The sequence below is a fragment of the Melanotaenia boesemani genome, chromosome 10 (assembly GCF_017639745.1).
Source record: "Melanotaenia boesemani isolate fMelBoe1 chromosome 10, fMelBoe1.pri, whole genome shotgun sequence".
NCBI lineage: Eukaryota > Metazoa > Chordata > Actinopteri > Atheriniformes > Melanotaeniidae > Melanotaenia > Melanotaenia boesemani.
In genome coordinates, this window is record NC_055691.1 from 10827613 (window position 1) to 10840060 (window position 12448).

The following is a 12448-nucleotide window of genomic DNA, read 5'->3' on the forward strand; positions in this document are numbered from 1 at the left end:
TCAGTGCAGTCTGGTCTGTCAGCTGAGCCACCAGGACCACGTCATCAGCTGATCTACAAAGAGTCCTTCCTCCTCCGTCACAGCTGATGTTATCTGTGTCCACAGGGAGCAGGATGGGACATGTTTCTCAGGAAGAGTGGTCTGCATCAGCAGCTTTCTATCCAGTCCTGCAGCTTTTTATTGGCCCAACCCACAAACTCATCAGCTGCTCTTTTCTGTCCCTCAAAGTCTCTGATGGATTTCTTCAGGTTCTCCTCTGTTCCCTCAGCCAGACTCTGAGCTGCCAGAACATCCATTCCCTGTGTCTGCAGGTCCTTGGAGAGCAGAGACGTGTCCTCAGAGATGTGAAGGAATGGTTGAGCAGTGGGGCGAAGCAGCTTTATTTCTATCACACATGTTACACACACTGTAAAATGTTACTTTGGCTTTAATTAAATAGATTTAGTGGACAGAACTTCATTTTAATCTGGTTATTAATTCTAATCTGAAATGAGTCGGATGAACTTTGGATTGCAAAAGGTTCAATAAATGAACTTAAGTTGAATCAGTGGAAATAAAATGAGTTCATGAAAAATGGTGATGACTTCTGTTAACAAATGAATTCATTTCATGAAGGTTTAGGAACTTAGTTGAAACCAGCCGGAGTTTTTTAAAGACCTTTATTCTATTTTATTCAGTTTTATTATATTTATTTGGTTGATCAATAATTCAAACGACACAAACAGGTTTCTAATGATTTCAGAGGTAAAAGAAGAGAAATAAACTCTGACGTCATGTCCAGTTTCTCTTCTTTACTTTTCTTTTATCTTCTTGTTTCTGGCTGTTGTGATGAATAAAAAGTGATTTAGGAATAATAACATGTAAATAAATCAATAAATCATCTCATGTCACCCTTGATGATCTCCTGCTTCAAACGTGAGGAATCCAGACAGGAAAACATGTTCTGGTCTCCATATTGAGCTCATATCAGCAATAATCCACCTTCCAGCTTAGTTTCAGTTTCTAGAAACATGTTGTAGACATAAAAAGACGGTTTAGCTGTTAGAATGATGACTGATGAGGAAAATGAAGGATTTCTAATGAATGCTGGGAGCTGGTGTGACTGCTCTCCAGGTGCTGCTGGGATTAAAACCAGACAGGTAGCTGCTGCAGAGCTCTGTGCTGGTGGAACATGAGTTTAACTCACAGCAAGTTCCTGCTGCAAAGCAACAACTACTTGGACTTCATCAGTTACTCTGATTAAGCTAACTTGGAGTCATCATCTGTGTTCAATAAAACCAGATTTTGTGAAGCTTCTCTTCTAATTTCTGTGGAATTGATCACATGAAGTTTCTTCCACACCCTCATGAACTTCCAGCAAACTCAGATTTATCAGCTTCATTTAACTTCTACAAGCTCACATCATCCCAGTTCATTAAAGTCATTCAAGGTAACAAAAAGTTCCATTTTTTGAGGCAACGAGTTTGTGAGTCACTGTTGATCTTCAGATCATTGATCACTTTGATCAGATCTGTGTCTGTGCTGTGATTGGATCTGAAACCTGATGCTACAAATCCTGAACTCTGTTCTTTAAAAGATCTTCATCCAGCTGTTAGAGACAGTTCCTCGTGTTTCACTGGGAATAGAGAAACTGAATACTGGTCTCCAGTTACTGATTCCAGATGGATGGAGCTGTGATTCCAGCACACCTGAGACAATCATGGACATTAATATGAACACATGACTGTTAGCATCAGTGTGGTTAACATCACTCATGACTTTCATTCTAATGATGATCCTGAAGTATCTGAACCACTGAAACACTTCATGTCATCTGGGTTCATCAAGCTGACATCATGCAGTTCATCTTCTGACCAGCAGAGGGAGACTGTTAACACAGAATTAATGAGTCACCTGAGATGTTGGACTTTTACCTTTTAGAGTTTGAACTGTTGTTGGAAAATTAATCTACTGCTGCTCTTCCTACCTGTCCTGTCTCCATCTCAGGTAGAGTCTGGTTCATTCCAGGTAGCAGCTCACCTGTGTGGGTGGAGAGTCTTCGTCTTCATCTCTGAACAAACTGTAAGTCTGAACTTTCCTCTTTGTTTCTGGAATGTTTGGAGAACATGTTCACTTCTGATTTCAGCTCCAGCTTTGATCACTCTGCTGTTTGAAGACAAATCTACATGATGATCAGATTATTGATTAACTGGAATCAAACTACATGGTGATCAGTTGATGTTTATTGATAAGTTAAAGCTTCTTCATGATCAGCTGATCATTATTGATGTTTATGTTAATGATGATTTTTAACTGGAGCAGCTGATGTTTTTGTTTCCTTCACAAACTGTGTCGTGTTTTTATTTCCTGGAATCAAACTGTCGTCTCCACCTTAAAGTCAGACTCAGCAGCTTCCTGCTGCTTCCTGTTCCACCTTTCAAAATAAACTCTAAAATATGATGAAAGTCAGTTAAACTGTCTGATTGTAGTCGGTGATGAAGCTGTGTGCAGATTTGATGGAGCTGATAATCCACTGTACAGCTTGATGATGATGATGAAGATGAGCAGGGACTTCCTCCTTTGTGCTGCAGGGAGCAGTTTAATGGATCAGAACCTACAGTGTGTGATTCTGCTGCTCCTTCAGTCAGACTTTCCATCCAGACTAGAATCACTTCATTTTTCCTTCTTTAACATCATCCTTTAGTTTCTGTTTGCTGACAGAAAATGTCCAACATTTCGTCCTGTTTCCTGATTTCAAATCTTCCATCTGATTTAGTTTCAGTCTCTTTTTCATGGTAATAAAAGGAGAAGAAATATTTCCACTTTTCATCTGCTTTATTAAAGGCCTCCCAGCAGCTGAGATCTAACATGGTGCTGCTGGTATTTCCTGGTAAAAAGGAAGAAAGTTTTTAGTCTGAAAACTAAACAGGAAGAATTCTTCTGATCTTTTTAACACTGAAGATGATCTGCTGCATCATGAATCAGCTGAAATGATTCAAATGTTCAGCTGACTGAAACCTCCAGTCAAAGTCAGGGAATAAAAATGTTGTTACTTCATCATCATCGTCATCGTTGTGTGTGCTGGTCTGCAGCTCCATCCCTCCATCTAGTGTCCTGATAGAAGTCCAGCAGCTGAAGGCAGCTTCCTCTTCCTCACTGCTGTCTGACTGCATCCATCTGACACTGATATGAAACAGAAACTCAGAGCCAATCAGAGGAGGAGCAGCTGATCTTCCTACAGCAGATGATGGAAAGGAGGATTTCACTTGATGTTCAGATGAATGATGTGTGTTTCCTCTGCAGGTGAAGGTAGAAAGTGTGTGTGAGCTGGTGTGAATCCAGCATCATGGATCAGTGTGAGGACAGAGAGGAGGGAGTCCCTCCCTCTAAAAGCACTCAGAGGTGAGATGTCCATCTCTAACTGTCCATGACTCTTCTCCATGTCACAGCTCAGAACTCACACCAAACATCTGGATTCACAGGAACAAACCTGGACCTGAAACCAGCCCTGAATCAGGACCTGAGCCCAGCTGTGTGTCCATGAAGAGTGACCGGTCGATGGATGATCTTCCTGATTTCAGTTCAGAGGAACAGAGGTGAGCTGGGTGTAAATGTTGTATCAGAGTCAGATTGAACAGTTTTTATTCCAACATGTGTTTCAGCTCTTTTTCACGTTTCTATGCTCAGATGTGAAACTGATTTAATGTTCAGTTCTTTACTAAATGAGCTGAAACATCCAGATAAAAGCTCCAATAATAAAACAGTGTGATAAACATGTGAGTTTTTCCCACAGAGGAAAGTTTTCAGGAGGATTTCTCAGCAGTTTCAGATTTACTGTGTCTGAGTTCAGAGAGCTGCAGAAAGTGGGAGCTCTCCTTTAAAAAGTCACTTTTCTGGTGAGCTGAGAATAATCAGCAGGACTCAGTCTCAGTGCTGGACAGGAAACATAGCAGCTCCATAATTCATCTTTTTAACACACTGAAACAGGTTCTGGTGCCATTAGAGGGAAAATAGGAATAAAGGCCCAGTTTTACTGTGATGATCACAAGATCCAAACTTCATGTTTCAGTCACTCTGTGAGTGTATGAAGAGAAAATGAGAAACAGCTGTTCTACCCCTATACCATCCACATTACCAGATAATATTTCAATAAATCAGCCGTTCACACAACATTCATTCTTCATTAAGGGCTGATTATGTTAACAAAAAGGCAGAAGGACGGGGTTCTACACATTGAGGTCAAATATGTGTTTTGTCAGAGAGACTTTACCCGTGGACGTCTGGTGGGATGGTAGGAGCCTTAGACTGCAGTAATGAGCCAGTATACAGTAGGTGGCAGGAACGTACCTGCACAACCTGCCAGGAAATAGAAAAGAAGATGTGCTAACACAGCAACTCATTAAATGAGCTTTGGTAAGCTCTGGTAAATGGTACCAGAGGAACACATGACCCAGTAAACCATCACCTTTAGTATAATGGTTACCAGTCACTCAGTGCAAACGGCCTTGCAGTGGGAGCAGAGGGAGGATCTGATCCAGAGGGTCACTAGCCGAGGCATGCTAGTTGTTAACCTGATGATGATCCACACTGGAAGCTGCCCAGTCCAACCAGTCTGATTCAACCATGGACTGGCTGTGGCTGCCTTGCTCCAGGGCACCTCAGCAGGAAGTAAAGCTTCATGAAGGTGTTGGTGAGAGCTGTTGGGACTCATCCAAACTGAGCTGAAATCTCCAAGCAGCTGCAGACTGAGCTGCTGGTTGTCAGTAAAGCTTTCCCACTACAGGGAGTCTCTGATTCACTGTTCACATCCTCACATCCCTTCATGGACCTTTACCTTGTGTTTGTCTCTGTGTGGACAGACAGAATATCAGCTGATTCTTCCTGATTCCTCCACAGAGTGGACCAGCAGAGCTCAGAGCTTCCCAGTGGTCAGTCTGCCCAGCAGAATCAAACACAGCTGGACTCCATATTTATGGTCTGTACAAGTTCAACAACTACTTTTCCATCTCTTCTGTCCACATCGTCTCCATGCTGACCTTTGTAGACCAGTGGATTGTCAGTGTGTCCAACATGGATCTGATGTTTGGCTCCATGATTTCAGTCTGATTGTGTCCTTCATATCGTTTCTCTTCCAGCTGCTGGAGGACAACATGATCACTTTTGTGAAGAAGGAACTGAAGAAGATCCAGAAGCTTCTGAGTTCAGATTACCCAGAATGCTCAGTGTTGGAGGGTGAGGATGAGGAGCAGAGGAAGAGCAGCAGAGAGGCGTTAGTGAAGATCACAGTGGACTTCCTGAGGAGGATGAAGCAGGAGGAGCTGGCTGAGCGTCTGCAGAGCAGTAAGAGGATTTCTCTAAAGATGGAAGCTGCTGGATAAATGACACATTTACTGATGTCTCAACACATGAAACATCACATATTCACATCCTCATTCCTCAGAGGCTTCAAGTCTTTACTGACTCGTCTTATTTCTTCTTCTTTTCAGAACTTCTGGCTGCAGCTTGTGGCCGTAAACTAAAATCTGGTCTGAAGAAGAAGTTCCAGTGTGTGTTTGAGGGGATTGCTAAAGCAGGAAACCCAACCCTTCTGAACCAGATCTACACAGAGCTCTACATCACAGAGGGAGGGACTGCAGAGGTCAATGATGAACATGAGGTCAGACAGATTGAAACAGCATCCAGGAAACCACACAGACCAGAAACAACCATCAGACAAGAAGACATCTTTAAAGTCCTACCTGGAAGAGATGAACCAATCAGAACAGTGATGACGAAGGGAGTGGCTGGCATTGGGAAAACTGTCTTAACACAGAAGTTCACTCTGGACTGGGCTGAAGACAAAGCCAACCAGGACATCCAGTTTACATTTCCACTGACTTTCAGAGCGCTGAATGTGCTGAAAGAGAAAAAGTTCAGCTTGGTGGAACTTGTTCATCACTTCTTTGCTGAAACCAAAGAAGCAGGAATCTGCAGCTTTGAAGAGTTCCAGGTTGTCTTCATCTTGGACGGTCTGGATGAGAGTCGACTTCCTCTGGACTTCCACAACAATCGGACCCTGACTGATGTTACAGAGTCCACCTCAGTGGATGTGCTGCTGACTAACCTCATCAGGGGGAAACTGCTTCCCTCTGCTCGCCTCTGGATAACCACACGACCTGCAGCAGCCAATCAGATCCCTCCTGACTGTGTTGGCATGGTGACAGAGGTCAGAGGGTTCACTGGCCCACAGAAGGAGGAGTACTTCAGGAAGAGGTTCAGAGATGAGGAGCAGGCCAGCAGGATCATCTCCCACATGAAGACATCACGAAGCCTCCACATCATGTGCCACATCCCAGTCTTCTGCTGGATCACTGCTACAGTTCTGGAGGATGTGCTGAAAACCAGAGAGGGAGGAGAGCTGCCCAAGACCCTGACTGAGATGTACATACACTTCCTGGTGGTCCAGACCAAAGTCAAGAAGGTCAAGTATGATGGAGGAGCTGAGACAGATCCACACTGGAGTCCAGAGAGCAGGAAGATGATTAAGTCTCTGGGAAAACTGGCTTTTGATCAGCTGCAGAAAGGAAACCTGATCTTCTATGAATCAGGCCTGACAGAGTGTGGCATCGATATCACAGCAGCCTCAGTTTACTCAGGAGTGTTCACACAGATCTTTAAAGAGGAGAGAGTACTGTACCAGGAGAAGCTGTTCAGCTTCGTCCATCTGAGTGTTCAGGAGTTTCTGGCTGCTCTTCATGTCCGTCTGACCTTCATCAAGTCTGGAGTCAACCTGCTGAAACAAGAACAAACAGTTTCTTTTTGGTCTAAGTTATTAAATAAACCAGATCTACAACTTCTCCATCAGACAGCTGTGGATCAGGCCTTACAGAGTCCAAATGGACACCTGGACTTGTTCCTCCGCTTCCTCCTGGGTCTTTCAATGCAGACCAATCAGAGACTCCTACGAGGCCTGCTGACACAGACAGGAATTAGCTCACTGACCAATCAGGAAACAGTTCAGTACATCAAGAAGAAGATCAGTGAGAATGTGTCTGCAGAGAGAAGCATCAATCTTTTCCACTGTCTGAATGAACTGAATGATGGTTCTCTAGTGGAGGAGGTCCAACAGTCCCTGAGATCAGGACGTCTCTCCACAGATAAACTGTCTCCTGCTCAGTGGTCGGCTCTGGCCTTCATCTTACTGTCATCAGAAGAAGATCTGGAGGTGTTTGACCTGCAGAAATACTCTCCTTCAGAGGAGGTTCTCCTGAGGCTGCTGCCAGTGGTCAAAGCCTCCAAGAAAGCTGTGTAAGTACATATATAGCAGGATGTGGAGAAATATACTGCTGCTGTTTTATAGGACAGAATGTGACAGAGAACTACTTGTCTCATTATTTCCTCTTCAGACTGAGCAGCTGTTCCCTCTCAGATGAAGGATGTTCAGCTCTGTCCTCAGTTCTCAGTTCCCAGTCCTCCAGGCTGACAGAACTGGACCTGAGGATCTCCGACTCAGGAGTGAAGCAGCTGTCTGATGGACTGAAGAGTCCACACTGTAAACTGAAAACTCTCAGGTCAGATTTCTCTGCTGCTCTCACATGTTTTTCTAATTTTTTGTGCCTGTTTGAATGATAACATTTCCACACAAAATGTGAAACTTATTTCTTTAAGAATTTAAAAAAGAAAAGGATTTCTACAGCAGTGAGATGAAAACTATCTCCGTGCAGGGAAAACACATATTGGGTAGAAACCATGTAGTGTTCATGCCAGGCTTCTAGTGGGCAGTTAAACTTGACAACAACACACCCAGGTGTTCACCACATCCTCATAAGACCCGAAAACACAACAATAGAATCACCTCAAACTCTATTACCATGGAAACCAGAGACCAGAAGACAACAAAACTTTTCCATTTTACTGTCTCAGCATTGTGGTGTAAACAGGAGCTCATTTTCCTACCGTCTCTGTGATGCAATAATCTCAAACATTTTCAGAAATCTGTTTAAATAAATGAAATGAAACATCCCCAGATCTCCATCACTTCATTCTGATCACTGCTGCTCAGATACTTTTGGCTCATTTCATTTGGTTCGGAAGATATGTGTGCAGATCAGGTCCAGTCCAGTACTGAGTTTTGTTCAGGTTTATCCAGTTGTCCTGACTGTGATTGGTGTGGATAAATGGGAGGACAGTGGAGTAAGAGGATTTGTGACAGCAACATGTTTCAGTCTTCTGACTTTTTCTTTCCTTTAACCAACAATCTTGATGATGGAGTCATGTTTGATATGTGAACATACTAATATGATGTATAATTTCACTGGAACCCTGTGATCAGATGGCTTTAGATGAAGTATCTGAAGCTCTTTGTGGAGAATATGTATTGATCTTGTGTCGGCTCAGAACTGCAGACCAGCATCATAGCCAGGTCTCAGTGTGGTCCAGTTCTCATCAGAGACCGTCATCTTTCCCTTAGACCTGCTGAATATCTCTCATTACCTTTTCTTAAACCTGGGACATTTTACAATGAGGTCCAGGAAAAGAGTTTATGAAAAGATGATTGGAGGTCTTTTTCTACTTTTACCAGACCCCTGCTGTCTCATACTTTATATCATAAATAAAAGAAGCACATTTGTAAAAGCAAGATATTTATGACTGACAGGTGACTTTTAAAGATGTCTAATGTGGATTCCAAAGATCAAATAAGAATAAACATGAAACAGAGAACTAAACCATTCTGTACATCACTCAGTTTATTAACTGTCCAACAGAAGAAAAGATGATATTTTGGTTTCACTGAGGAAATGTGAATACATTTTTCAATGATTCTCTCTGACTTTAAGTTAAATTGTACATGTGACTAAATCTGAAAACAAACCTTCTTCATTTTCTTCAATATCTTCTCTTCAGACTGAGTGTCTGTGGCCTCTCAGAGGGAAACGTTGCAGCTGTGTCCTCATTTCTCAGCTCCCAGTCCTCCAGGCTGACAGAACTGGACCTGAGTATCTCTGACTCAGGAGTGAAGAAGCTGTCTGATGGACTGAAGAGTCCACACTGTAAACTGGAAACTCTCAGGTCAGATTTTTCTGCTGCTCTCAAATGTTTTTCTACTTTTTTATGCATGCTTGCACAATAACATTCCCATGCAAAAGGTAAAACGTATTTCTTTGCATATTTATTAATAGAAAAGGATTTCTACAGCAGTGCGATGAAAACTATCTCCGTGCAGGGAAAACACATATTGGGTAGAAACCATGTAGTGTTCATGCCAGGCTTCTAGTGGGCAGTGAAACTTGGCAACGACACACTCAGGGGTTCACCACATCCTCATAAGACCCGAAAACACAACAACAGAAGCACCCAAAACTCTGTTACCATGGACATCAGCGGCCAGAATTGTACATGTGAATGTTCATTATTTTTAATATCTTCTCTTTAGACTGAGTGTCTGTGGCCTCTCAGAGGGAAACGTTTCAGCTGTGTCCTCATTTCTCAGCTCCCAGTCCTTCAGGCTGAAAAAGCTGCAGCTGAGTAGCAGCAACCTGCAGGATTCAGGAGTGAAGCTGCTGTCGAGTCTGCAGAGTCCACACAGTCAGCTGGAAACTCTCAGGTGAGCTTGTTTTCATACCGAGCAAAGTGGGATGAGATTTTATTATCAGACACCTGACGACCTTCATTAATCCCCAGAGGGAAAGTCAGTTTTCCAGCATTTCACATTTAAAGGCACAACAACAGTTAGAAAGTTAAATTAGTAAATTGAGACTTAAATGCAGTGCGACCAAAAGATAAAACATCAATAAAAGTACATCAACAAGTCAGATAAAATAAAGGGATGAAAAAGGACTGATGCTAAACACTAAGGGAGCATTCACACTAGAATATTCCAGGGGGCTCGGTTTCCATTGAAACATTTCACACCTTCCTTTGGTTCAGTTTGCTTTCACACTGCTCTTCACTTTAGCCAGCAAACTGCCTGGAGAACATCATGCAGTTCCAACAGCTACTCGCTAGGGCTGATATTCCCCAAAACGACCACTAAGCAAGAAAAAAAGCAGGAATAAGAAGAAAACCCAGTTCATGGATTGCCCAGGACCTTCACTGCAAGTAAACCATGGAGCAATAACAATTTTCTGCAATCATGGGGTTTCTGTTTTTACTCTGGTATTCAAACCAGATCCAGTTTTCACTAGAAGCTGCCCAGTATGAGCAGCTGGAGAGGCAGTGGACTATCTAACACGTTGTGCTGTGTCGTTCACTACATCACTTCCTGTCTTTAGTTGACTGGATAGTCCGTCTGCTTTCACTCTGCAAATGAACTACACAAGAGTTCACTTCCAAGTAAACTGAGACCCCCAGTTTTCAGCAGACCAGAGTTCTCTTCTTTGGTCTGCAGCAGAATGTGAATGAGCATTTACTTCAGATGAACCTTACTATCCATGGAAGTGGGCCAGGGTTCATTTAAAGTGGACCAAATAGTGGCGGTGTGAATGTATCCTCAGATTAAAGCGTCTGATGGCAGATGGGACAAAGGAGCCTCTAAACCTCTGTTATGTAGCTCAGAGTAATGAGACGTTCACTGCAGCAGCTCTTTCGACCAGCTAAGATGTCGTGGAGAGGGTGGTCTTTGTTGTCCAGCCCTGCTTCCATCTTCTCCATAGTTTTATTTTTACCTTTATTTATACAAGTTTAACTCAATGAGACACAAGGTCTCATTTCCCAGAGTGACCTGTCCACAAATACATGTAATACAAGCAGCTCCAAACATACATTTCTCCACCACAGTGCTCAGTGAGTCCAGCCTTAGTTCCATCACTGAAGAAGCCTTTTCCAGCAGTTTCTCCAGCCTCCTCTTGTCCTTCTCCTTAATGCTGCCTCCCCAGCAGACATCAGCATAAAAGAATGTGCTCGCCACCACAGATTGATAGAACATGTGGAGCATCTTCTGCAGACATTGAAGGACTTTAACCTCCTGAGTAAATACAAGCAGCTCTTTCCTTTCTCGTACAGAACATTGGTATTCCTGGACCTGTCTAGATGGTGGTCTGTGGACCAGGAGGTCTACATGGTGTTCAGGATCAGACAGTTTTTATGAAATTATCAATCAGCTGTTTGTACTCATCTTTCTGCCCATCCCTGGTACATGCCACTATTGCTGATCTTCCAAATGTGGAAAGTCTTGGAGTTTTACACAACAGCAATGCCTATGAAATAAAAAGCATCATGATAAAAACAGTAGAAGAAGATATTTTCATTTTTAGCTAAAAATGTTATTCAGGAACTTCACTGATGGAAATGAACAAATACTAAACCACTAAAGAAAAGAACTTATATAAATGGATCCATTCATTGGTTTTCTTCCACTTCCCTGAAGTCAGTCAAAGAGTTAACGGATCAGGAGGGAATCCTACACACCCCTCCTCAGAGACACTCTCCAGCTCCTCCTCACCTGAAATCCTCACCTGTCTTATTCAGATGTTCAGACTGTCTCTGATAAACTACATTTCCAAGCTGAAAGTTCTCAGCCACCACACTGAATCTTTGTTTCACTCATGATCTATGTGAGCATTAAAATCCACCACATGGACGTGATAACGAGGTTATAAAGCTGATTTTCCTCCACAGATGATCTTTCAGTCTACATCCAATATGAGGATTGATTCATTTTGATCACATATATTTTTATTTTTGTATTTTTCTGTCTCTTCAGGCTGTATATGTGTGGTCTCTCAGAGAGAAGCTGTGAAGCTCTGTCCTCAGTTCTCAGCTCCCAGTCCTCCAGTCTGACAGAACTGGACCTGAGTAACAACGACCTGCAGGACTCAGGAGTGAAGCAGCTGTCTGCTGGACTGAAGAGTCCAAACTGCAAACTGGAAACTCTCAGGTCAGGATTCATCACACTGAGTGTTTAAATGAGTTTTTATTAATGAGCAACAGAACACCTGTAGAAGGTGTTTGTATGACTGTCAGTCTGTATGACTTACACCGTCTTACACCACAGAAACTGACCTGAACCTGTAACCTGTCCTGAATCCTGAAGGTGAAAGAATGTATAAAGTCATCTAATTCTGTTTTATATTCACTGTTTTACAAAACACAAACTTGTAGATTCCCTTAAAAACAACAGGAATTAATAAAACATAGGACAGATATTGGGGGGACGGGGTCTGGAGAAGGTCCAGACTATTTGGTCTGTTTTTCCCAAACTTGCTGATCAAGTCTCGTTCATCACATGCATGGAATCAAAGTTCCAGTGAAATTCATGTTTGATTTTCTGTAGGGCTGGGCGACATGGCCTAAAAATAAAAACTTCTAATTCTTTTAAATCAAATCCAATTTCTGATTGTAATTGCTTCTTTTTTCTCCCCTTCCATTAGTATTAATAATAAAAAAATACAACCAGTAAAACATTATTTTTCAAAAATGCTTGTATTGTAATCAACCCTTCTGGGAGTTGACCTGGATTTAAAGTTTAACTATACGAGCTGTGAAACAAGCT

At 42.5% G+C, this 12448-nt stretch overlaps 1 protein-coding gene across 1 annotated transcript in view; it reads left to right on the top strand.

Annotated features, from left to right (window-relative positions):
• Positions 1–4879: 4879 nt before the first annotated feature.
• Positions 4880–12448, top strand: part of LOC121647513 (NLR family CARD domain-containing protein 3-like) — a gene marked incomplete at its 5' end in the record, with an annotated part of 33550 nt that continues 25981 nt past the window's right edge. The window contains 5 exons of the mRNA XM_041997029.1: positions 4880–4954; positions 5115–5319; positions 5466–7266; positions 7365–7529; positions 11660–11833. Of these exons, the coding sequence (XP_041852963.1) occupies positions 4880–4954; positions 5115–5319; positions 5466–7266; positions 7365–7529; positions 11660–11833 (2420 nt within the window). The remainder of the gene's footprint in view (positions 4955–5114; positions 5320–5465; positions 7267–7364; positions 7530–11659; positions 11834–12448) is intronic.